General features: G+C 45.0%; 1 protein-coding gene across 1 annotated transcript in view; it reads left to right on the forward strand.

The window, feature by feature from the left end:
- The window catches only part of gpr158a (G protein-coupled receptor 158a), a 777085-nt gene that overhangs the window by 683987 nt on the left and 67371 nt on the right, over nt 1-25727 (forward strand). Inside the window, exon 8 of the mRNA XM_070880082.1 lies at nt 20469-20607. Within this exon, the coding sequence (XP_070736183.1) occupies nt 20469-20607 (139 nt within the window). The remainder of the gene's footprint in view (nt 1-20468; nt 20608-25727) is intronic.

The following is a 25727-nucleotide window of genomic DNA, read 5'->3' on the forward strand; positions in this document are numbered from 1 at the left end:
GAAAGGTTGAAGGAAAACATATTATTCATGGGATATGGATAACCCTGATTAAGGCCCATCCTAATTCCCCGAGTAGATGATGGGCTTTACCTTGAACTGTTGCAGTAGATGTGGTGATAATGCTCCCAGGATGGCGTTAAGTAGGACATTTCTGCATTTTGACTCAGTGATGATGAAGAGACGATGACATTTATCCAAGTTAGGGTGCTTTGTGAATTGGATGTGCTGGTGTCTCCATGATCTTATTGCTCTGCCCTCTTCGTTGTAGAGGTTGCAGGGCTGGGAGGTGCTGTCGCTGAGTTGCTGCAGTGCAGGCTATAGATAGTACATACTGTAGCCACAGTACAGTGGTGGTGAAGGGGATGGACATTCCGTCCAGTGGCAGGGACGCTGATTCAGTGGATTGCTTTGTCTTGGATGATATTAAGCCTCTTGAGTGTTGTTGCACTGAACCCCTCCAGGCAAGTGGTGAGTATGCCAGCACATTCCGGACTTAAAACTTGTAGATGCAGTGACTTTGAGAAGTTAGGAGGGGAGCTATTCACTGCAGAGTACCCAGCCTCTGTCCTGCTCGCATAGCCACAGTGTTGATATGGCCGCTCCAGTTAAGCTTCGGTCAATGGTGACCTCCCCAAATGTTTATGGTAGGGCACCCAAGTGATGTGATGCTGTTGAAAATCAGTATGGGTGGGGGAGTGGTTCAGCTGTTTCTTGTTTCTGAGTGGTCATTACCTATATGGGACGAATATTACATGCCACTTCTCAGTCTGAGGCTGGACATTTTCCAAATCCTGTTGTAGGCCAATATGGGCTGCTTCATTTGAATGGCTGAATGCTGTGCAATTGGCAGCCAATAGCTCCACTTCTGACCTTATGATGAAGGGAAAGCAATTGATGAAGCAGCTGAAAATATTAGGGCCATTGACACTATCCCGAGGAACTCATCAGAACTCTGCAGTGATGACCTGGGATTGCAATGTTTGGTTTCCGACAATCACGGCCATCAAAAAATATTTCTGATGATTTCCGATGAGGAATGAAGACAATAGCTGTTGAGCTGTTGTGATTGCATGTGGTGTTTTTGATAAGGGCCAAATTGCCTCTTTTTATAGCCATGTTCGTACCTCCCGGGGGCGCACAGAAGAGGCGGGGGGGGGGGCGCTGCGTTAATGACAATTCCGCAGCGGGGGAGGGACATCCCCCTCCGGCACTAAAAGTCCTGGCCCGGGCAGGTTAGCGCCCCCAATCGGAGTGCAGGGCAATTTCGCCCCTATGTTTCATAGTACAGGTATAATTCTCTATTGTTATAAAACAGCATACTGTCCAATTGACAGTGATAAATGCCACAGCAGATCTGCTATTGTGAAATCAGAATTGTATTTTACATCTATGAATTAGTACTTCAAAGCATTTCCTTGTTTAATTAATATGCTTTCATTTGTCAAAGTTTTTCAACATATTCAAATTCAGACGCCAGCATGACTTAAACAGTGCCAGAAGTGTCATTTTTTAAGCAATGACCATTACATGACACAACCAAGGCCCCTTGCACCCTTGGCAGCATGACCCGAATGCTCATTTAAACAGCATCTACTTGATCTGAACAATTGCTGACATTATACACAAAGACATTGTGGGTTAACTGTTTTGCTCTCAGCTATTTCCATATAAATATTTCAACAGTGTGATCTCTGTATAAAACAAATATTGATGTACTTGTGTGTGTGATTTTTTTTACAGAACGAGTGATCTCTTGATGCTGTTTTGTTTCCAGCTGCCTCATTGTCCTGGAACAAACACATTACCACAGTGCTCACTGATCTTTTCTGATCAGTACGTACTCCAGACAAAACACATTGGGTTGCAGGGGAAGAGGGAGAAACATCAAAGGAGTGCAAAACCAAATATCAAATTTAGATTTGCAATTCTAATTTTTAAATCAACATATCACAAATGTGGATTCCTCAGAAGTACAAACGATGTTGACGGGCCTTACTTCTTACTGTTTAGACCTGCAACTCTTTTGGGGGACAAAATAGAGAGTTAGATCGAGTGCCCCCCAATCTGGGGGACACTCCAGACACTTTTCAAATGTCCTTTTTTTTTTTGTTTTGTTTGTGGATTTTTTTGGGGCTTTAAAATCATAAATTTTACAACAGCCCCCTATAAAAGGGGAGGGGTGTTTTGACCTGCAGCAGGCAGAGATAATGTCAATGGATCCAATTTAACCTGTGTTAATCAGAATCAATTGAAATTGTCCTACTAAGGGTGTACTTGGCATTGGAGGGAAGCTTGGATGCTCCTCCTCGCTGCCCTGCGTATTACCTTGTTACATATTTGCATAAAAGCCACTAAGTCTGTGCCTTTGTGACATCAACTATGTCGATATTTTAAACATTATGTGATTGGGAAGCTTTTCTTTAGCAGGAACAAAACCCTATCCATTTTATCCTGCCAATTTTCTCCACTTCTCTAATGAAACCATTGGCTGCTCATTTAGGATACAGTTCCATTGGTGCCAATCACCCTCTGGTACCTTATCCATGTGGCTAGTATCTGCTGCCCATTCACTCGCAGCGGACTGTGAGGTTGAACCTGACTTAACATTGATGCACTCTCACCTCTAGCAGGGATCGCGAGATGCTGACCTGGTTTTCTTCCCTGTAACAAAGAGAGCTGATGCCAATTGAATCATTCCTAATGCTGCCCTGGCTGAAACCAGTTAACTTAGCACAGGCCAGAGATCGAAATTGCAACCTTTATGGTTTGTACGATTCAGCTACATCCCGTCTTAAGCAGTTGAGACACTAGGGGAGCATAGTATATATTTTAAAGCTTTTCCTTACGTACACTTAGTGTTTCTATGATTCACACAGCCTGACCAATTAAGGACATCTATTCTGCAGATGTGACTGGTGATCTAAGATAAGGCTTTTATTTTTTGCCTGACACTTTCAACTTAGTCATGCCCATAATCAATACTACGTTCTTCAATGTAACTTAGATTTTACACAATAACAAAATCAAACAACAAAAAGACTATTCAAAAAAGTCACCGAATGCAAGCACTATATGAAAGTGTACTGCATGACTAATGAGAGCAAATGTAAGTGGCTCATTCGACTGTGCATTATCTTTAGATGTCCCTAGGCTTCATTGTTCATGTAAAAGCTGTTAGAGTTAAGACTGATACATGCTATATTTATATCACAACGGCATCTCTAAGCTAACACTAATACAGAACAGAATGGACTTTTGTGGTCTACATTTTGTATTTTGCACCTTAAATAAATCATTGCAAACTCCCGCCCGATACTTGGCTAGATTTACTACTTGGCCAGTGGGCAGAAATGGAAATCATGGAGATCATGACGTCAGTGAGTGTGCAATGCTCACTTGGCATCCGATCTCCCAACTTCGTTTTAGCCATTGAACTTATTGGCTGGAGAAAGCAACGACAGGTTGAGGTGGCATGCAGCAGCAGGAAGCCGGCTGCAGCGACGATATTTAAAGGGATCATTACCAATCACTCGCACCTGACAGGGTTTTGAAGTTTGAGTGGCTGTGTGCTAATTCCTCCTACTACAAGAATTTATTTCAAGGTTATTTAGTTTCAGGGAGTGTTCTCATTATTTTTGAAATGCTTCAAATTACAACACTTATTAAAAGTCATGGGGGCTGTATTTGCAGTCGACCTCACCCTTCAGTATCTACGGTGGAGGAAGCAGAGGCAGCGAGAAAGATGAGAACATGTGCGCAGAGGGAGGAGGAGGGCCATCAAGGCTCTCAACAGGAGGCGTTACCCTCCTAGGGTCTTCTGACATCACCTCCTACCATCAATTAAGTGAGGAGCAGTGCATTAGGAGGGTTCACTTCACCAATGAGTTGGCCATAGAACTCTGCCATCTCCTGCAACCAGATCTCCAGCCTCAGGCCACAGCTCTCCTGATGGCAGTCAAGATCACTATGGTCCTCAATTTCTTTGCTTGGATCCTTCCAGTCTACAGCAGGAGACATAACTAACATCTCACAGTTTGCCATCCATTGCTGCATCTGGGAGGCTACTGAGGCTCTGAGGCTTTCTACTCCAGGAGAGGGACTACATGGCTCCTGATCACCAGAGAGAAGCAGAATGAGCATGCATGTGGCTTTGCCAGGATAGTGGGCTTCCCCATGGTGCAGGGCGCCATCTACTGCACCCATGTGGCTTTGCGGGCACCGCATAACAATCCTAGGATCTTTCGGAACCGCAAAGGCTACCACTCACTTAATGTGCAGTTGGTGTGTGACCACACACAGTGAATCCTCATTGTCAACGCCCATTATCCTGGCAGCAGCCACGGTGCCTTCATTCTGCACAAGACTGGTGTGCCAGGACTCTTCCAGGAACCAGATCAAGCTCGAGGGTGGCTGCTTGGAGACGGGGGCTATCTGCTCTCCACCTGGCTCATGACTCTCCTCTGCAACCCCAACACTTGTGCTCAGAACTCATTTAATGAGAGCCATTCTTCCACCAGGAACATCATCGAGCAGATCATTCAGCCTACTGAACCAATGGTTCCGCTGCCTTGCCCGCTCGGGAGGAGCCCTCCAGTGCAGGTGTCTCATTTCCTGGTGGTCTGCTGCATGCTCCACAACTTGGCCATCATGAGGGCGCAGCCCTTGCCACCAGGGATTGCGAAACCACCTCAGGAGGATGACGAGGGAGAGGAGGAAGAGGAACGGGAGGGAGGGATGAGGCAGCCAGATAATCGTCCTTCCAGACGGGCTGTCCATGACTGGCTCATCAGATGCTGATTTGCAGGAATGAAACCCCAGATCCTCGTAGCAACCCCATAAACCATCCCTATCTCATGCCATATCACAGCGTCTTTCTGGGCGCAAAGCTGAAATGAGAGACACCACAAACACAATTAATAAATTTATCTATAAACTTATCACACAGATTATATGAATACTATTAACTAATCATCCTTGTGAATCCCTTAATGCCTTTTACTACTCTAGTGCTCCTACGCTGTGCACCCCCAGAGGCTGCAGCATGGCTGGTGGAAGGCTGATGAGTTTCTGTGTGGGACACTTCAGATGTCCTTGAAGGATGACCTCAACCAGCTGGGGACATAGAAGTCCCGGCTGTAGACTGCACCATCTCAACATGTGCGGCAGCAATCGAGGCTGGCTGGCTGTCGGGCAGCTGCAAGGGAAATGGTAGTCTGGCAGTGGTGGGAGTACGAATACCATCATCCTGAGAGAGGACAGCAGGTTCCTTCTCCACAGACCCACTGCCACTCACCTGGGGAGGCTCCTCAGCATTCCTAGCAATTTATTGGTGCACAGATTGTTGAGCTGCTGCGAAACCATGAAAGCACTGGTTGACGGTGGTAGACCCAGCCACAATGGCAGCAGTCAGAGCTTGGGTGGCAACACGCTGAGACCTCATGAGAGCAGTCCGAGCTTTCGCTGCAGCACTAAGATGTTAGGTCACTTCTGTCTGTGCTGCAATGGAAGCTGCGACATCGCTCATCAGCATGCCATCACGTCTGGGTCGGCATGGTCTCTCTGGAAATTACCATCATTTCCAGACTGGAAATTATGGGCTCCATGCTCTCTGAGAGCCCCGTGTAATGTTGGAGGCGGATTCCTCTACGCTCTCTGGCAGCCTTGCCAATGCACCTATTAGTTCCATGTGCATCACCCTTCATCTGAAGATCTCTCCATCGAAGTCCTCATCTGAGTCCTGTGCAGCAGAACTTGCATCCGAATTCGCCCGCCGGGGAGCTGGCCCCGAGCTACCCTTTCCCCTGGCCTTGCTGCAGCCCACTCGTGCCCGGTGCCTCACCCTGTGCAGATCCTGCTACTACACTGGCCTCTAAAGAACACGTCGTGCCAGTTTCTGAGCTGGTGCCTGCGAGTGACAGATGCAGTGACGCGGTGTCTTCCTCTTATTCTCTCCCTCGTCTCATCGGTATCCTCGGTTGCTGATTGTCTGGGAAAGAGGGAAAAAAACAGGAAAAAAAGAAAGAAAATAGGGGCAGGGGTTATGCTCTGAAATTGTTGAACTCGATGTTGAGTCCAGATGGCTGTAAAGTGCCAAAACGAAAGATGAGGTGCTGTTCCTCGAGTTTCAACAGTATTTATTGGAGGCAACAAAGGAAACCTGTTCCAACAGTGCCAACTTATCCTTGAAGGGGAGGTAAACAGGGTCAAGGTGGGTCCAAGGTGACATGCCTCCGAATAGAAGTATGTAATCATGTCAGCTCTCTGTGATAGTCTCAGTAATCCAGTATATGAGCCAGGCAGGTCTGCATTGCTTGTGAGTACTGTTGCTGATTTGACTAACCAGACAGGTTCACAAATGGAACCTATCACTATGTGCTGGGAGTATTCCCACTGAGCTCTCGGAACGCTGGAAGGCAATGCTCTAACGGGTATGGTCGTCCGATCTGCACAAGCAAGCTTACCAGTACTCGGTACCAACAAGCTACACAGTTTTAGCTGGTTATAATCCTGCACACACTGGGACAAGTCCCCATGACTTGGTTCTGCTAACCTGTACCTAAGACCTTAGATTAGGGGATAAGTAGTGTGCCAATTGGAAGAGGTTGTGCACTCTGTACGGGCCAAACAGAAATCTTACCAGTCTGGATTTCTCAGTAGTCGATTTGAAGATTTTTAAACATATTAATGCATTTCTATGGATGTCAGCTATCTGGCTGGCCAACAAAAAAAATGACCTCTTTAACTTAATTTAAATGGAGGGAAAATCCAATGGGTTTCTTCCCAAATGTGTGATCCAATATTGTGCCCAATTTTCCAAAATTCTCTGCACCCAGTTGATCCTGTGCACCTGGGTGTAGACCCAGGACAATCTCCCTTTTTATGTTTCTGAAGTACTTTTCGCAAATAAATTTCACCCGCTTATATAATTCCATATCTTAGTTGACAGGGCTGCTCCGTTCCTTGTGCATGAAACACAAAAAGTTAGTATGCAGGTACAGCAAGTAATCAGGAACGCAAATGGAATGTTGGCCTTTATTGCAAGAGAGATAGAGTATAAAAGCAGAAAAGTCCTGCTACAACTGTACAGGTTACTGGTGAGGCCACACCTGCGTACAGTTTTGGTCTCCGTATTTAAGGAAGGATATACTTGCATTGGAGGCTGTTCAGAGAAGGTTCACTAGGTTGATTCTGGAGATGAGGGGGTTGACTTATGAGGATAGGTTGAGTAGGTTGGGCCTATACACATTGGAGTTCAGAAGAATGAGGTGATTTTATTGAAACATAAGATAATGAGGGGGCTCGACAAGGTGGATGCAGAGAGGATATTTCCACTCATAGGGGAAACTAAAACTTGGGGATATAGAATAAGGGGCCGTCCATTTAAAACTGAGATGAGGAGAAATTTCTTCTCTCAGAGGATCGTAAATCTGTGGAATTCTCTGCCCCAGAGAGCTGTGGAGGCTGAGTCATTGAATAAATTTAAGGCGGAGATAGACAGATTTTTGAGCGATAAGGGAGTAAAGGGCTATGGGGAGCGAGCAGGGAAGTGGAGCTGAGTCCAGGATCAGATCAGCCATGATCTTATTGAATGGCAGAGCAGGCTCGAGGGGCCAAATGGTCTACTCCTGCTCCTATTTCTTATGTTCTTATGAACTCTCACCAATGACTATCTCAGCCTTGGTCTCTCTGTGCCCACTGTATCTCCTTGACTGGCTGACAAGTGGTGCACAAGCAGTACGACTGATCCACTGTTCATCACCGGGCAGTAACACCCCCCTTCCCTGCTCCCTCACAGGCAGTACTCTGTGTACTTCCAAACAATGCTCTCCACAACTCATTTATCTCACTTCATGGCTCTCTGACAGGTTGTGCACTGATAGTGAAATGAGATAACATTGTTAGTGTTTTACCCTCCTGAAAGGGAGACTGATCTCTCACAGGTCGCAATGGACTGCTTAAACACTCGCTCAACAGTGATAGGGTAACAGACAGCCCTGGGCATGCAGTCTCACGGCAATTAGGTTTGGCTGAAGCCACTCTTATCATCTCTGTGACTGGACCGCGTGATGTTATTGTTCTTTTCAAATAAATATCAAGTAAAATTAGTTCAAAATGTATCTCCATCTCAACCTAGACTGGACTTTTATAATATTAAGGTTTATTAAAACCTTCAGCTCAAATTCTGAAGACCTCTTTTTGCTGTTTTTCACTTCAGATTGCTACTTCTTCATTCCGTAAACATTTTTAGCGCTGCTGCGAATTGAAAGCATATTCTAAAAAATAAATGTACTCCTTAAAGCTCCTCAACATAGAATTTTAGATGCTTTTAATTTTAGATGCATCGTCGCTCTACTTCAGTTGGGCTGATTAAAATGAAATAATGTTAGAAGGACCTTCCACTGAAACACTGAAAATAAAATCTCAGGACACTGAAAGGATGATGCTTTAAAAAATATTCAGAGCCACGAGTAGCCAGAAGGCAGCCTCTGTCTTAATGGGCAACTGTGCAAGTTTTCAAGACTGAACTTCAATTCATTTTGACAGGTAGTGCTTGGTTTAGAGATGAACTAGCAAAGAGAATAAAAGGACAATTTTGTCAGATAAAGCTACTATAGGTTATAATGTGAAGGAAAGTATATACCAGAGAGAAATAAATTGCCTCACGGGCAGTTATATTTCTATTTATATACTTAATTAGAGACTGCTCCTGACACGCAGGCCCATCGACTGGAACACAGTGTTTGCTGGATGTTCTATGGATTAGTTGGATATTCTGTGCTTTTTCCTTTTGCTTTTTTTTCAGATTCTGAAAATAGAGATAACAGCTAAGACTGGCCTTCTAATATAATAGAGGGAAATTGTTTTTGTGCCATGCTTAGGACTGCAGTCAATCTCCCTGTCAGTCTGTTCACTGAGGGCATTGCCATGGAATCATAGAATAGTGCAGCACAGAAAGAGGCCATTCGGCCCATCAAGTCTGCGCTGGCTCTTTCAAAGAGCAATCCAGTTTGTCCCAACTACCCGGCTCTTTCCCCATATCCCTGCAATTTTTTTTCTACACGAACCTGAGATTGAAGAATCTTCAGAATCCCGAGGATAGGCTTCAAGAATTTAGTTGGAAGAATGTCCCTGATATTAACCTGGAGACGGGAACGCAGCCTGTGAGGGTGTTAATGGGAGACAAACGCACAGCATCGCGAGATGTGCAAGGTTGGATGGTTTTAATGGTCAGTCATCATTTAAATAAATCTTCTAGGTTCCTCAGTGGAATGCCATGCCTGCAGGTGTGATGCTCACCCACGTAATGCAATTTCCCATCCAGTATTTAAAGGGTCAGTCCATGCCTGCAAGGCAGCCTGAGCGAGGATTTCACGATAGGAAATGGGATGGAGCCTGAGGCCAGGAATTCCTAAACCTTCCTTGTAGGAGCTGGCCTCCTGCTGGGCCCAAAAGGAAAGTTTGTTAAAAAAAAAAGTTAGAAAATTTACCTCTTGGCCTCGTCCAGCTGTGACTCCTCTTCCCGCCAGCTTCACCGAGTGGGAAAACCGAGCTTTCCTCGCCCGGGCCTATTTAAAATACCAGTCAAGGCCCAATGACATCATCGCAACTTGATCTGCCTATTTAAAGAAGGACCCCGCCGGTTTTAAGTGGGCATCCTTGTGCCTGCTCAGAAGGGCAGGTTAAAATGGAAGACTGCAGGAAGGGAGCAGAACACCAGGAGGTAGGCTTTCTGGCCGATTTTAACCCCTTCTGCTAGGTGGGCAAGGTTAAAATTGCCCTTTTTACTTTCTCTATAGATCGGCCACCTCCCTTCTTCGCATATCCCCCAGCTAGCAGAACGGTAGAGCAGCGCTGTTGATTGCTCCACATTCGCACTAGCTTTGCTGCTGAGTGCTTTGGTTAATGAATAAAATAACATCTGCCCAGAGGCATAAACAGGAGAATTTAGCAAAACAGTCATCAACACCAATGAGCCAGTTGATTGTTAAAATTGAATATATGCTTGTGTGCTATTTTCAGCAGATACTTCCTGTTATGTATGTAAACTTGTGAATACCATGTCTAACCACCAGAGGGCTTATCCCCTGGAGTCCCAAGAGATCCCACAATCCCTTGGGAGCACCTGTAAAAAAGGAGGACTCACAGACTGTAGAGGCACTCTGAAATCTGTAATAAAGGACTACGGTCACACCTTACTTTGAGCTTGCAGTATCTAGTCTGACTCTTTATTCAAGACATAACAACTGGTGACGAGATACAGATGACAAACCCCACCGCAACAATGCAGAGAACTGTGGGCATCCTGGAGAAATTTTGGGAGGGAGATGATTGGGAAACTTCGAGGAGCGACTCGACCAATACTCTGTGGCCAACGAGCTGGAAGGAGAAGCGAATGCTGCCAAGCGAAGAGCAATCCTCCTCACTGTTTGCGGAGCATCAACATATGGCCTCATGAAAAATCTGCTCGCTCCAGCGAAACCCAGCGACAAGTCATACGATGAGTTGTGCACACTGGTCCGGGAGCATCGAAACCCGAAAGAAAGCGTTCTGATGGCGAGGTATCGGTTCTACACGTACAAGAGGTCTGAAGGCCAGGAAGTGGCGAGCTACGTCGACGAGCTAAGGCGCCTTGCAGGATATTGCGAATTTGAAGGACACTTGGAGCACATGCTCAGGGACTTCTTTGTACTTGACATTGGCCATGAAGTAATACTTCACAAACTTTTGACTGTAGCGACCCCAATCTTGTTTTTTGAGGATGCAACTAGTAGAGTGGATAAGGGAGAACCAGTAGATGTGGTGTATTTAGACTTTCAAAAGGCTTTTGACAAAGTCCCACACAAGAGATTAGTGTGGAAATTAAGGCACATGGCATTGGAGGTAATGTATTGATGTGGATAGAGAACTGGTTGGCAGACAGGAAGCGAAGAGTGGGAATAAACGGGTCTTTTTCAGAATGGCAGGCAGTGACTAGTGGGGTGCCGCAGGGTTCAGTGCTGGGAACCCAGCTATTTACAATATATATTAATGATTTAGATGAAGGAATTGAATGTAATATCTCCAAGTTGGCAGATGACACTAAGCTGGGTGGCAGTGCGAGCTGTGAGGAGGATGCTAAGAGGCTGCAGGGGGACTTGGACAGGTTAGGTGAATGGGCAAATACATGGCAGATACAGTATAATGTGGATAAATGTGAGGTTATCCACTTTGGTGGCAAAAACAGGAAGGTAGACTATTATCTGAATGGTAACAGATTATTAAAAGGGGAGGTGCAACGTGACCTGGGTGTCATGGTACATCAGTCATTGAAGGTAGGCATGCAGGTACAGCAGGTAGCAAAGAAAGCAAATGGCATGTTGGCCTTTCTAGCAAGGGGATGTGAGTATAGGAGCAGGGAGGTCTTGCTGCAGTTATACAGGGCCTTGGTGAGACCACACCTTGAGTATTGTGTGCAGTTTTGGTCTCCTAATCTGAGGAAGGACATGCTTGCTATTGAGGAAGTGCAGCGAATGTTCACCAGATTGATTCCCGGGATGGCAGGACTGACATATGAGGAAAGACTGTATCGGCTAGGCTTATACTCACTGGAATTTAGAAGAATGAGAGGGTATCTCACAGAAACATATAGAATTCCTATGGGACTGGACAGGTTAGATGCAGGAAGACTGTTCCCAATGTTGGGAAAGTCCAGAACCAGGGGACACAGTCTAAGAATAAGGGGTAAGCTATATAGGACCGAGATAGACTGGAAGGTAGCTAATGTAATACCACTTTTTAAGAAAAGAGGGAGAGAGAAAATGGGTAATTATAGGCCAGTTAGCCTGACATCATTAGTGGGGAAAATGTTGGAATCAATTATTAAAGATGAAATAGCAACACATTTGGAAAGCAGTGACAGGATCGGTCCAAGTCAGCATGGATTTATGAAAGGGAAATCCTTCTAGAATTTTTTGAGGATGTAACTAGTAGAGTGGACAAGGGAGAACCAGTGGATGTGGTGTATTTGGACTTTCAAAAGGCTTTTGACAAGGTCCCACACAAGGGATTGGTGTGCAAAATTAAAGCACATGGTATTGGGGGTAATGTACTGACGTGGATAGAGAACTGGTTGGCAGACAGTAAGCAGAGAGTCCGGATCAACGAGTCCTTTTCAGAATGGCAGGCAGTGACTAGTGGGGTGCCGCAGGGCTCAGTGCTGGGACCCCAGCTATTTACAATATATATTAATGATTTGGATGAGGGAATTGAGTGTAATATCTCCAAGTTTGCAGATGACACTAAGCTGGGTGGCGGTGTGAGCTGTGAGGAGGACACTAAAAGGCTACAGGGTGACTTGGACAGGTTAGGTGATTGAGCAAACACATGGCAGATGCAGTATAATGTGGATAAATGTGAGGTTATCCACTTTGGTGGCAAAAACATGAAGGCAGAATATTATTTGAATGGCGGCAGATTAGGAAAAGGGGAGGTGCAACGAGACCTGGGTGTCATGGTACATCAGTCATTGAAAGTTGGCATGTAGGTACAGCAGGCAGTGAAGAAGGCAAATGGTATGTTGGCCTTCATAGCTAGGGGATTTGAGTATAGGAGCAGGGAGGTCTTACTGCAGTTGTACAAGGTTTTAGTGAGGCCTCACCTGGAATATTGTGTTTAGTTTTGGTCTCCTAATCTGAGGAAGGACATTCTTGCTATTGAGGGAGTACAGCGAAGGTTCACCAGACTAATTCCCGGGATGGCAGGACTGACATATGAGGAGATACTGGATCGACTGGGCCTGTATTCACTGGAGTTTAGAAGGATGAGAGGGGATCGCATAGAAACAAATAAGATTCTGACGGGACTGGACAGGTTAGATGCAGGAAGAATGTTCCCGATGTTGGGGAAGTCCAGGACCAGGGGACATAGTCTAAGGATAAGTGGTAAGCCATTTGGGACTGAGATGAGGAGAAACTTCTTCACTCAGAGAGTTGTTAACCTTTGGAATTCCCTACCGCAGAGAGTTGTTGATGCCAGTTCTTTGGATATATTCAAGAGGGAATTAGATATGGCCCTTACGGCTAAAGGGATCAAGGAGTATGGAGAGAAAGCAGGAAAGGGGTACTGAGGTGAATGATCAGCCATGATCATATTGAATGGCGGTGCAGGCTCGAAGGGGCGAATGGCCTGCTCTTGCATCTATTTTCTATGTTTCTATGTTTCTAAAACCATAGCGATAGCCCAGGCGTTTATCGCCACCAGTGACAATACCAAACACATTTCTCAGCACATTAGTACTGCTGCAAGTACTGTGAACAAAGTAACGTTGTTTTCGAATCGGAATGTACAGGGCAGGACTTACACGCCTGCAGCTGCACGTCCGCAGATGACTCAGAGTCCACCATCAAGTGTGGTGAATACAAGGCCATTAACACCTTGTTGGCGCTGCAGGGGTGATCATCGTTTCCATTCATGCGCTTCAAGGGATATGTTTGCAAGGGCTGTGGAACAGTGGGACGGCTCCAACGCATGTGCAGGTGAGCTGCAAACCCTACTAATCCTGCAAACCACCATGTTGCAGAGGAGGACAGATCCACGGTGGATCACAACGAACCAGAGCCTCAGACCGAGGAGGCAGAGGTATATAGGGTGCACACATTTACCACCAAGTGTCCCCCGATAATGCTGAAGGTTGAATTAAATGGACTCCCAGTGTCCATGGAGCTGGACACGGGCGCAAGCCAGTCCATTATGAGCAAAAAAACTTTTGATAAATTGTGGTGCAGCAAGACCAGTCCTGACCCCCATTCGTACTAAACTGAGAATGTACAGAAAGGAACTGATTTCTCGTAACTGGCAGTGCTACCGTAAAGGTCTCCTACGATGGAGCGGTGCACGAGTTACCACTCTGGGTGGTACCAGGCGATGTCCCCACGCTGTTCGACAGGAGCTGACTGGGAAAGATACGCTGGAACTGGGACGACGTCCAAGTGCTTTCGTCCGTCGACAACACCTCATGTGCCCAGGTCCTAAGCAAGTTTCCCTCTCTGTTTGAACCAGGCATCGGGAAGTTCCAAGGAGCAAAAGTGTAGATCCATCTGATTCCGGGGGCGCGACCCATCCATCACAAGGCGAAAGTGGTACCTTACATGATGAGAGAGAGGGTGGAGAAAGAGCTGGACAGGCTGCAACGAGAGGGCATCATTTCGCCGATCGAATTCAATGAGTGGGCCAGTCCAATCGTTCCAGTCCTCAAGGGAGACAGCACCATCAGAATCTGTGGTGATTACATAGTAACTATCAATCATTTCTTCCTGCAGGATCAATACCTGCAACCAAAGACAGTTGACCTATTTGCGACGCTGTCGGCAGGGAAAATGTTCACGAAGCTGGACTTGACCTCGGCCTATATGACGCAGGAGCTGGAGAAATCATCGAAAGACCTCACCTGCATCAACACACATAAAGGTCTCTTCATTTACAACAGGTGCCCGTTTGGGATTCGATCGGCCACGGCGATATTCCAGAGGAACATGGAAAGCTAGCTGAAGTCGGTCCAGCGCATCGTGTTCTTCCAGGACATCTTGGTCACAGGTCGGGACACCGTCGAGCACTTGCAGAACCTGGAGGTGGGTCTTAGTCAGCTTAATCGTGTAGGGCTCAGGTTAAAATGCTCGAAGTGTGTTTTCCTGACGCCTGAAGTGAAGTTCCTGGGGAGAAGAATCACGGCTGACAACATCAGGCCCACTGATTCGAAGACGGAGGCAATCAACAACGCACCGAGACTACAGAACGTGATGGAGCTGCGGTCGTTTCTAGGACTCCTGAACTATTTTGGTAACTACTTACCGGGTCTTAGCACATTGTTAGAACCCCTGCATGCTTTTCTGCATAAAGGAGATGAATGGGTATGGGGCAAAAGCCAAGAAAATGCCTTTGAGAAAGCTAGGAAGCTGTTATGTTCAAATAAATTGCTTGTGTTGTACGATCCACGTAAGTGTTTGGTACCAGCATGTGATGCGTCGTCATACGGGGTCAGGTGTGTATTGCAACAAGCTAATGAATTTGGGAAATTGCAACCGGTTGCTTATGCATCCAGAAGTCTGTCTAAGGCTGAGAGGGCCTACAGAATGATTGAAAAAGAAGCGTTAGCGTGTTTTTACGGGGTAAAGAAAATGCATCAATATCTGTTCGGCTCACATTTTTATTGGAAACCGACCATAAGCCGCTTATATCCCTCTTTTCTGAAAGTAAGGGGATAAATACGAATGCATCGTCCCGCATCCAGAGATGGGCGTTCACATTGTCCGCACACAACTACGCCATCCGCCACAGGTCAGGCACAGAAAACTGTGCCGATGCTCTCAGTAGGCTGCCATTGCCCATCACATGGGTGGAGATGGCACAGCCCGCAGATTTAGTTATGGTCATGGAAGCATTCGAGAGTGAACAATTACCTGTTACCGCCTGACAGATTAGAACCTGGATGAGCCAGGGCCCTCTACTATCCTTAGTAAAAAACTGTGTGCTCCACGGGAGTTGGTCTAGTGTCCCATTAGAGATGCAGGAAGAAATAAAGCCTTACCAGCGGCGCAAAGATGAAATGTCTAAACAGGCAGACTGCCTCCTATGGGGTAATCAGGTAGTGGTGCCAAAAAAGGGCAGGGACACCTTCATTAGTGATCTCCACAGCACCCACCCAGGCATCGTAATTATGAAAGCAATAGCCCGATCCCACGTGTGGTGGCCTGGTATCAATGCAGACTTAGAGTCCTACATGCACAAATGTAATACTTGTTCCCAGTTAAGCAACGCATCCAGGGAGGTGCCACTAAGTTTATGGTCCTGCCTTCCAAACCGTGGTCTAGGGTCCATGTTGGCTATGCAGGCCCATTCTTGGGAAAAATATTCTTAGTGGTTGTAGATGCGTACTCCAAATGGATTGAAAGTGTGATAATGTCGGCAAGCACGTCCGCTGCCACCATTGAAAGCCTACGGGCCATGTTTGCCATGCACGGCCTGCCTGATGTCCTTGTAAGTGACAATGGGTCGTGCTTTACCAGTGCTGAATTCAAGGAGTTCATGACCCGCAATGGGATCAAATATGTCACGTCTGCCCCATTTCAACCAGCGTCCAACGGTCAGGCAGAACGAGCAGTTCAAACAATCAAGCAGAACTTGAAAAGGGTAACTGAAGGCTCACTGCAGACCCGCTTATCCCGACTCCTGCTTAGTTACCGCACAAGACCCCACTCGCTCACTGGGGTTCCTCCCGCTGAACTGCTCATGAAAAGGGCACTTAAGACAAGGCTCTCGTTACTCCACCCGATCTATCCGAACAGGTAGAGAGCAGCCGGTTTCAACAGAATACATTTCATAATCGCGCAAATGTGTCACGCGAAATTGAAATAAAGGGATCCTGTATTTGTGTTGAACTATGGACAAGGTCCCAAGTGGCTTGCTAGCACTGTTTTGGCCAAAGAGGGGAGTAGGATGTTTGTGGCCAAACTCTCAAATGGACTCACCTGCAGGAAACACTTGGACCAAACCAAACTCAGATTTACGGACTATCCAGAACAACCCACAATAGACTCTACCTTTTTCGAGCCTTCAACACACAAACGAGAGGCAACTGAACCAGCGATTGACCACGAAACAGAATCCATCACCCGCAGCAGTCCAACAAAACTTACTACCCCCAGCAGTACAGCAAGGCCAGCTGCGCAGCAGCCCAGCGAAGGCCCAACAAACAACTCACCAAAGCCAGCATTTGCACTGAGACGATCAACCAGGGAAAGGAAGGTCCCAGATCGACTCATATTGTAAATAGTTACACCATTGACTTTGGGGGGAGTGTTGTTATGTATGTAAACCTCTAAATACCATGTCTAACCACCAGAGGGCTTATCCCCTGGAGTCCCATGGGATCCCACAATCCCTTGGGAGCACCTGTATATAAGGAGGCCTCACAGGCTGCAGAGGTACTCTGAGATCTGTAATAAAGGACTACGGCCACACCTTACTTTGAGTTTGCGGTAGCTAGTCTGACTCTTTATTCAAGACATAACACTTCCCTCTCTTTCCCCCAACACATACACCCCTGTTTCCAAAAGTCATATCAGCTTACTTCTGCTTTGCTTAATAGTTGGCATTGTACAGTTAAAAACCTGTCACACTGTGTACTGTTTTCTGAAGTTCAGATTTTCTCCTGTTTTAATCTTTATTGTGGCCTTTGTACCGTTTGGAATTTGATGAGGCAGAGTTAACTGCACAATTACTCTCACTGTTACTGGATTGGTATTTTTGCATTGTAATAGCGGAGAAGGTTCTTGATAATTGCATGAAGTCCCTTTACTATTGTGTGTCCCTTTCTTTAGTCTAAACTCTTTATTTGTGAGTGTAAGGATAATCTGACTAATGCTGTGAACAGGAGCTTGAGTGGACTGCGCAGGGAAAAATCAGGAAAAAATTTGCCAAATCGACCGAATCCAGTTCTTTTGTATCTATCTTTCCATTCATCCCATTCCATGACGGATGTTTTGGAAATAGGAAATACCAGGGTAAAACTAATCTGACAATTCATGGATACTCTGCCAGCTCTGTGATTAGTTCAGACAGAATATCTGAACCATTGCCATTCTGTAATAGAACACTGAAGGATTCAGAAGGAATCAGGTACCTGGAACCCTGGACATTTTTGTGACTTGATTTGCTTGAAAGATTGAAATTCTGAGTTTTACTCTCTTTTGAAACAAGTATAAAAAAATAAATAATAATCTAAAAAGGATGATAACTAATTAATAAATAATAATCTATCTAGCGTCTACAAACTGTGTAAATGATACACTTGGTTTTATGCTGAGTATGCTGTAAGTACAAATATGGGCATTGTTGTGCTTCAACTGGCCTGAATGCAAAATCTTTCATTTTATCCTGGTGTGGACACATTCCAAAGCAGCACTAAAGCCGAGTGTAGATTAAAGGACCAAATTGCCGTTCTGCGCTCTCAGCAGCAAGGCTTCATGCTGGGAGCACGGTTTTATAAAATTGGCCCTCAAAAGTCAACTCCGCCAGTATCACTGCTGAATCAGATTTGGTTTAACTGGAGCGAGATTGGTCTTTGGCGGTAATGCTAAACGGGCGATAATGAATCGGCACTTCATTTTACACCCTGTCTAATTTTCTTTCCCCTTGGCTTAAATGGAAAATTGGGCAAGGTGTAGAACAGGGGCGATTTTTTTTATCATCCATTTTGCATTAAGAACATAAGAAATAGGAGCAGAAGTAGACCATTTGATCCCTCGAGCCTGCTCCACCAATAAGATCATGGCTGATCTGATCTTGGCCTCAAATCCACTTCCTTGTCTGCTCCCCATAGGCTTTGCTGCCGAAGACTGATTTTACTCCCATTGTTTGATCAATAATGAATTTTAAAGTTAGTCTTTGTTCACCATGTTGACATATTCGAAAGTATAGAAGGTTATCATTATTAAAATAAATGTACATGTCACCCTAATTAACTGTAAACCACACATGTAAACCTGAGCAACTATGATTTAACCCAGCCCATCATTACCCCTGCACACTCCAAAGACCAATTTCAATTAAAATATCCTGTACCTCAAATATGCTAGTATTTCTCAATGCTAACCTTTTTACTTTGATTGAAATCCTATTTTTGCATGAACTACAGGAACTAAAGATGCTGTCTGCTAGATTATGCTATGAGGTTCACGATCAGAGTGGAAATCCAAATCCCATTTTGGAGCCATATATTTCTACAAAGCTCATAATGGATCAGTGCCCTATATACCACATGGCTTCCCTGTCATGGAGATGAGCTAATTCCAGGTCTCTGCCAGTGTCGATCCACAACTTACTATGAAAAGGTGTATAAGGGAATCTTAGAGTGACACTGCCTCCAAATGGTCTCTTTCGTCCTGCATTGAAACAGCTAACTCCACTCGGAGCCTTCCCATGCCTGCGAATCTGCGATCAGGAAATCGCTGTGTGGAAATCAAGGGGGCGAATTTGCCTCTAACATGTGTTGGACATCCAAAACACTGTGTCCTTGTTTCATCCTCTGTTCACAACATTCTCAGAAAGATGACAATTATTCCATGGATTGACAATTCAAATTTACGTGAACATTTTGCCTTCAATTTTATTTTTCTCCAAGTGACTATGAACTTCGTTAAACGCTGCCTCCTATTTCGCTGCCTCTAGCATTTCTACACAATTAATCCTGCATAGAACATATGACAGAGATATTGTCCTTTTTAGTTTAAAGGAGACAGAAGCCTAGATTTTCCGATTGGGGTGTTATTTTACTGCGGCTATTAACCCCTTTAAAATATATGGGTTAAAGCCAGTGTTACGATAAGTAGGTAAATCTAGGCTAGATAGCCTAGGCAGTGTATATTTTGTTCAAAAAAGTCAGCCATTTTCTATTTAAAATTAATGTTTCAAAACATTTTTATAAAAGCAGCCAATTCATTACCCATGTGCCCAGAAGTGGCTTCGCTGATTGCAATGGGAATGGCCATGAAGCCAATCAAGAGCTGCCTGATTCTGGGAAAACACTTGACTAGCTGGACACGCTGCATAGTTAACTGGAATATTATGCAGCTGCAATTTACAGAGTGTTCTATTAAAAAAAAGATCAATTTTAATGGCCTAGAGAAACAAAGTGCAGACTGTGTGCTGCTGCCATATGGCAGAATATGGCTTGTTATGTTATTATGAACTGTAATATTAGGGAAGGTGCCATTGCTTCATCTTTTGCAGAGTATGCATAAGAAAGTCCAGAGTGAGGAAAGGGCATGTGTCCAAACAAACCCGCTCCACCCAGATTCCTTGTATGATTGATTATTCAATCACGGACTTCCGTGCTTATCTGCTGGCCTCCTACTTTATGGAAAATTGAGCTCTTTCTCCAACTCTTCTGAAAATAATTAGGCAGAGTGGTCAATATTTGTATAATTCCCTTTCTCCATAGATATCAATCTAGCTCCCCTTTGAAGATGTCTGTTGACCCCAAATCAAATAGTTTCTCTGGGTGTCTGTTCCATATCTCCACAATGCTTGCTCGTGATTAAACATTTAATGCTTCTGAACTCTTGCGCTACGCTGGGAAGGATTACATCATGGGGCTCTACATGTTATACTATGAAATAATTTGCTCAAAACAAAATCATAGATAACTCATTTCCATGAAAAGTTAGAAAGCATAACTCAAGAGCAGAGTTCACCCATGTGATGTCATCCTCCCCCGAATGCTCTGTAGGCGGCAGTTCAAAGCTGGATTTCCAAAACTGCAGAGCAGCTTCTGGTTAAGGGGCATGTGGAAAAGAATTTCGGTTTTGCAGAAGCTAACTGAAATTTCCCAATTTCTTTTGTCGAACTATGATAAGTTGACCTTTCTAAAGAAAGTTCAGATGGTGCATGAAGCTCAAAGTCACTCCATTCCTTCTCTGCTTTTTCTTCTGCAGCTGAATCTCTCTTCCTCCTCTGGGGGGTATATCTCTGCTATGCAGTACGGACAGTACCATCAGCATTTCATGAACCACGCTACATGGCTGTAGCTGTCCATAATGAACTCATTATATCTGCTGTATTCCATACCATCAGGTAAGAAGTCTGCTGGCTCTTAAACCTAATTACTAAAAGCTAGAGGCGAGGGGGGGGCAAGGGCTTTTTTTTTCTCTGCTCTTCAAAATAACTGGAGCAAGAGGATTCTTTAAAAAATAATTCACGTGTTCATTCATTCATGCTGCACAGATGCTTTAACTGTAGCGCATATTTTTCTCCAGTCCCTTTTTATTAGGCTAACCTTTCTTATGCAAGATAGCACTGATGAAAATACTGCCGTGCAGTCAACTGACAAACAGTGATCTCTTGACATTTACAGTAACGTATCTTGAGCGCTGCCACTGGAGATCAAGAGTACAAGACGTGCTATGGTGTGACTTTACAGCTCACAAAGTGGTGACCCCAATATTGGGCACTGAGCACAGCCAAAGCTCTCTCTTGTAACAGATGGCCTGTGCCTTATGACAGTCTACCTACTGAGATTGAAACTGACAGCTCTCCAACCATTCTTTTTTTTAAACAGCGTGCAAACATGCTTACTACTAACAATTGATGTATCTGCAGTTTGCTGTGTACGTGTTGCAAGCAGTTGGCCATGCGTACCCACAGTTCTACTCTCCCATTTAACTTGTGATCATATCGCTTTTTAATTGTTATTTATGAATGTTTGTATTGCACTGGTTGCTATGTATAGCAACATCATGAAATGGATTTAAAAAACAATGTGTCTGCAATGTATAGCAACCAGAACAATTCTTTCCCAATATCACTATTTTTCACACCGATTCACCATGGCAGTTTTCTTGTCTTGCTAATCAGCAGGAAGGGTTTAATGTACACTGTGTGATATTGGGGAGGAACACATACATTTGTATGAAATTCCTTTTATCTGCTAATTTAGTGAAGTCGTTAACCGGCTTACTTTCAAAGCGTTAAACCCATCATCAAAATAGCCGACTGAAGAATTTCATGTTGACGCCTTCATTATTAATGCAGCACTGTGTGATTTTAGTCTCCATGTTTTTCAGTTCCCTCTAAACTGTCCAACTTAATTGAGAGCTGCACAAAAATAACAGCAGCACTCACTGTAAAATGTGCAAAATTTATTGTGGCAAGCCTCTGGTGGAAGCCGTGATAATAGATTTTATTTAGCTGAAGTAGTTAATGCCAAATGCAACTTTTGTTTCCATGGGCTTTTCAGGATCACATTCAGGGGAGAAATTAAATTTCTTATTTGGGAATGGAGCCAAGTGTCTCTGTAAGCTTGTTAGAGGCAAAAAAAAATGAGTCATCACACAGTCAAGTATCATCATCATAGGCGGTCCCTTGAACGAGGATGACTTGCTTCAACACCAAAAAGGATGAGTTCATAGATGTTTCAATGGAGGACCCAATATTCCAGTCCTGAACTCCAGGGGTGGAAGATGCCTGTGCGTGGATTTTTTTAACGTGTGGTGACCGTTGTACATCAGCCACCACACGGGCTTGACAGAGCTAGGCCTTTATCTAGTGACAAGGGTAAACCAGGACGACTGGAGACCTGCTCTGCTGCACAGACCTCGTGCGCACACATATCGCAGTGTGGGCTGGCCCGTGCTGCCCCTGGGCCCTCGGCTCGTCTGGGCCCCGCACCCTCATTTGCCGCACCTCCGCTATGATCACTTGTTGCTCCTCCGCCACTAACATTCGCCGCACCTTCGCCACGATCTCTCACCGTTCCGCCGCCATGATCTCTCGCCGCTCCTCCGCCACTATCACTTGCCGCTCCTCCGCCACAAAACATTCGCCGCATTTCTGCCACGATCTCTCACCGCACCTCCGCCACAATTTCTCACTGCTCATCTCTTGTCGCATCTCAGCCACGATCTCTCATCGCTCCTCTGCCTCAATCATTTGCCGCACCTCCGCCACGATCTCTTGCCGCTCATCCGCCCCGACCTTCCTGCTCCTCTGCTGTGCCTGGGCCCCGCCGATGTTCCTGCCCACGCTCTAACCGGCGACCTGGGCCTTGAGGTTCTGTGCACTGCACCACCATGACTGATCATCATCATCATCATCATAGGCAGTCCCTCGGAATCGAGGAAGATTTGCTTCCACTCTTAGAATGAGTCCTTAGGTGGCTGAACAGTCCAATACTAGAGCCACAGTCCCTGCCACAGGTGACTGATATGGCACTACTTTCATTCTCGTTTTATTCTAAAATTATTCCTTCTAAATGTTACTCAGCATAAGTCGCATCCTACTGCAGTGAAACCCTGTCATTTGCAATGATTAATTTTCTGTGCTGCAAACTTAAATAATAATAACTGGAATCCACCGTGTGACCGATTCCTTGTATAAACTAGAACCAGCCACATGTGTAATTGTTGGTTGCTCAGTCCCTGTTTCCAAGTTTTCCGATTCTATAATTACTATTACAAGCTTTTGTAATCCAAGTCTAGCCGTGTGGCACTGTTGCTGCTGTAATACAGTATGATATCACAGCATAGCACATGTGCATGACCTATGATGCCATCTTCCATTGCATGCATGTGAGCTGCTTATATAAGCCATGATAATCTGTGCATGCTTCTGCACTGCAGATAGCCCACTGATGCAAAAAAAGCTTTTAGCTATGCTGACAGCTTGCAGAATTGGAAATGTATCTACTTTTCAATGTGGACAAAAAGATATAGACATTGATTCTTTCCATTTTGTTCAGATATGGTCAATCTATATTCATTGGTTGTTTGAATTTCCCATTGAGGATTTTGTTAGTCTAGTTTTATAGTTAAATAAAATAACATTGCCTCATCTGAAATGCAATTACTTTTACAGATGCTTGTTGGGCTAATGTACAAAATCTAAATGGTTCTTCCCCACGGAATTCTACCAGTGAAGAGCTGGAGCAGTGAATCTAATTTTCTTCACCATTTTTGTTTGACTCTGGCGCATAAGGTTCCATAAATAATTAAAGCTGAACCTGAATGCAAGGTTAAAGCGTCAGAATTGTGGAACATAACACAAAATGGCAACAGCAACTTGCGTTTAAATCAGGCCTTTAATGTAGGAAAACACCCCGAGGCGCTTTGCAGGAGCCTAATCAGACAAAAATTGACACCGAGCCAAAGAAGGAGATATTATCACTAAAAGCGTGGTAAAAGTGGTAGGTTTTAAGGAGGACCTGAAAGGAGCAGAGAGAGGTGGAGAGATGTCTTTGCAAAATTTGGCAGGGCCCACCCCACACAATGTGCAAATGTGCACTGTGAACCTGAACATCCCAATTTTAAAGATATGTAATGTGCTGACCTGCACCTTAGGTTTCCTTTCCCTTCATTTCTGCCTGTGCCGTACCTCCCACAGCCTTCTCTTTGTCCTTCGTTCTACAATCTTCATTCTTTAAAAAGCTTGGGGCTGGATTTTCGGACTTCTGACGCCCATCCTAGCTCCTCGGAGTGGCGGCAATGGCGGTGGTAAGCACTTCCGGACAGGCGGCCAGCTTCCAGCACCCTGCCGGGACATTTGGTGCCGGTTTCAACGGAGCAGTACCGCCCGGAAGAGGCGAGCCGGTGTGCAGCGTCCCTGGTTGCAACACCAGCTCGATTTTTGGCTACCGCCCGATCTGTAGCACTCTATAGAGTGCCGTGCTGCGATAACCTGTAAAAGCTGGCGGTCCGAGATGTAGCAGCCACAGTGAGGTAAGTAATGTCGACCTCAGGTAAGTGTGATTGGGCTAGATTTTGGGCAATATTTCCGGCGTGGGCGGTAAGAATGGGTTTTCAGATCGCCGGCTTCTCACCTATTCCCAAAGCATCTAGTCTCCATTTTTAAAATTGGCGTTATTGCGAGCAATATGAAATGGGCGTTAGCATTAAATCTCGCGGACCTAAGGTCTTTAAGAGAAGTAGCAGTAGGGATTGTGGATGCATTGGTTTTAATTTACCAGAACTCCCTGGTTTCTAGGAAGGTCCCAGCAGATTGGAAAACTGTAAATGTAATGGTCCTATTCAAAAAAGGAGGCAGACAAAAAGCAGGAAACTATAGACCAGTTAGCCTAACATCTGTGGTTGGGAAAATGTTGGAGTCCATTATTAAAGAAGCAGGACATTTGGAAAAGCAAATTTTGGTCAGGCAAAGTCAGCATGGATTTATAAAGGGGATGTCATGTTTGCCACATTTGCTGGAATTCTTTGAGGATGTATCGAACAGGGTGGATAAAGGTGAACCAGTGGGTGAAGTGTATTTGGACTTCCAGAAGGCATTTGATAAGGTGCAACACAAAAGGTTACTGCACAAGATAAAAGTTCACGGGGTTGGGGGTAATATATTAGCATGGATAGAAGATTGGCTGACAAACAGAAAACAGAGAGTCCGGATAAATGGTTCTTTCTCTGGTTGGCAATCAGTAATCAGTGGGATGCCGCAGGGATCAGTGCTGGGACCCGAACTATTTACAATCTATATTAACGATTTGGAAGAAGGGACTGAGTGTAACATAGCCAAGTTTGCTGATGATACAAAGATGGGAAGAAGGGTAATATGTGAGGAGGACATAAAGAGGCTGTAGGAGGACATAGATAGGCTAAGTGAGTGGGCAAGAATTTGGCAGATAGAGTACAATGTTGGAAAATGTGAGGTCATGCACTTTGGCAGAAAAAAATCAAAGAGCAAGTTATTATTTAAATGGAGAAAGATTGCAAATACTGCAGTACAGCGGGACCTGGGGGGGACTTGTGCATGAAACACAAAAGGATAGTATGCAGGTACAGCAAGTGATCAGGAAGGCCAATGGAATCTTGGCCTTTATTGCAAAGGGGATGAAGTATAAAAGCAGGGAAGTCTTGTTACAGCTGTACAGGATATTGGTGAGGCCACACCTGGAATACTGCGTGCAGTTTTGGTTTCCATATTTACAAAAGGATATACTTGCTGTGGAGGCAGTTCAGAGAAGGTTCACTAGGTTGATCCCAGGGATGAGGGGGTTGACATATGAGGAAAGGTTGAGTAGGTTGGGTCTCTACTCATTGGAATTCAGAAGAATGAGAGGTGATCTTATCGAAACGTATAAGATTATGAGGGGGCTTGACAAGGTGGATGCAGAGAGGTTGTTTCCACTGGTGGGGGAGACTAGAACTAGAGGGCATGATTTTAAGGATAAGGGGCCGCCCATTTAGAACTGA

This window comes from Pristiophorus japonicus, chromosome 5 (genome assembly GCF_044704955.1).
Source record: "Pristiophorus japonicus isolate sPriJap1 chromosome 5, sPriJap1.hap1, whole genome shotgun sequence".
Classification (NCBI taxonomy): Eukaryota; Metazoa; Chordata; class Chondrichthyes; family Pristiophoridae; genus Pristiophorus; species Pristiophorus japonicus.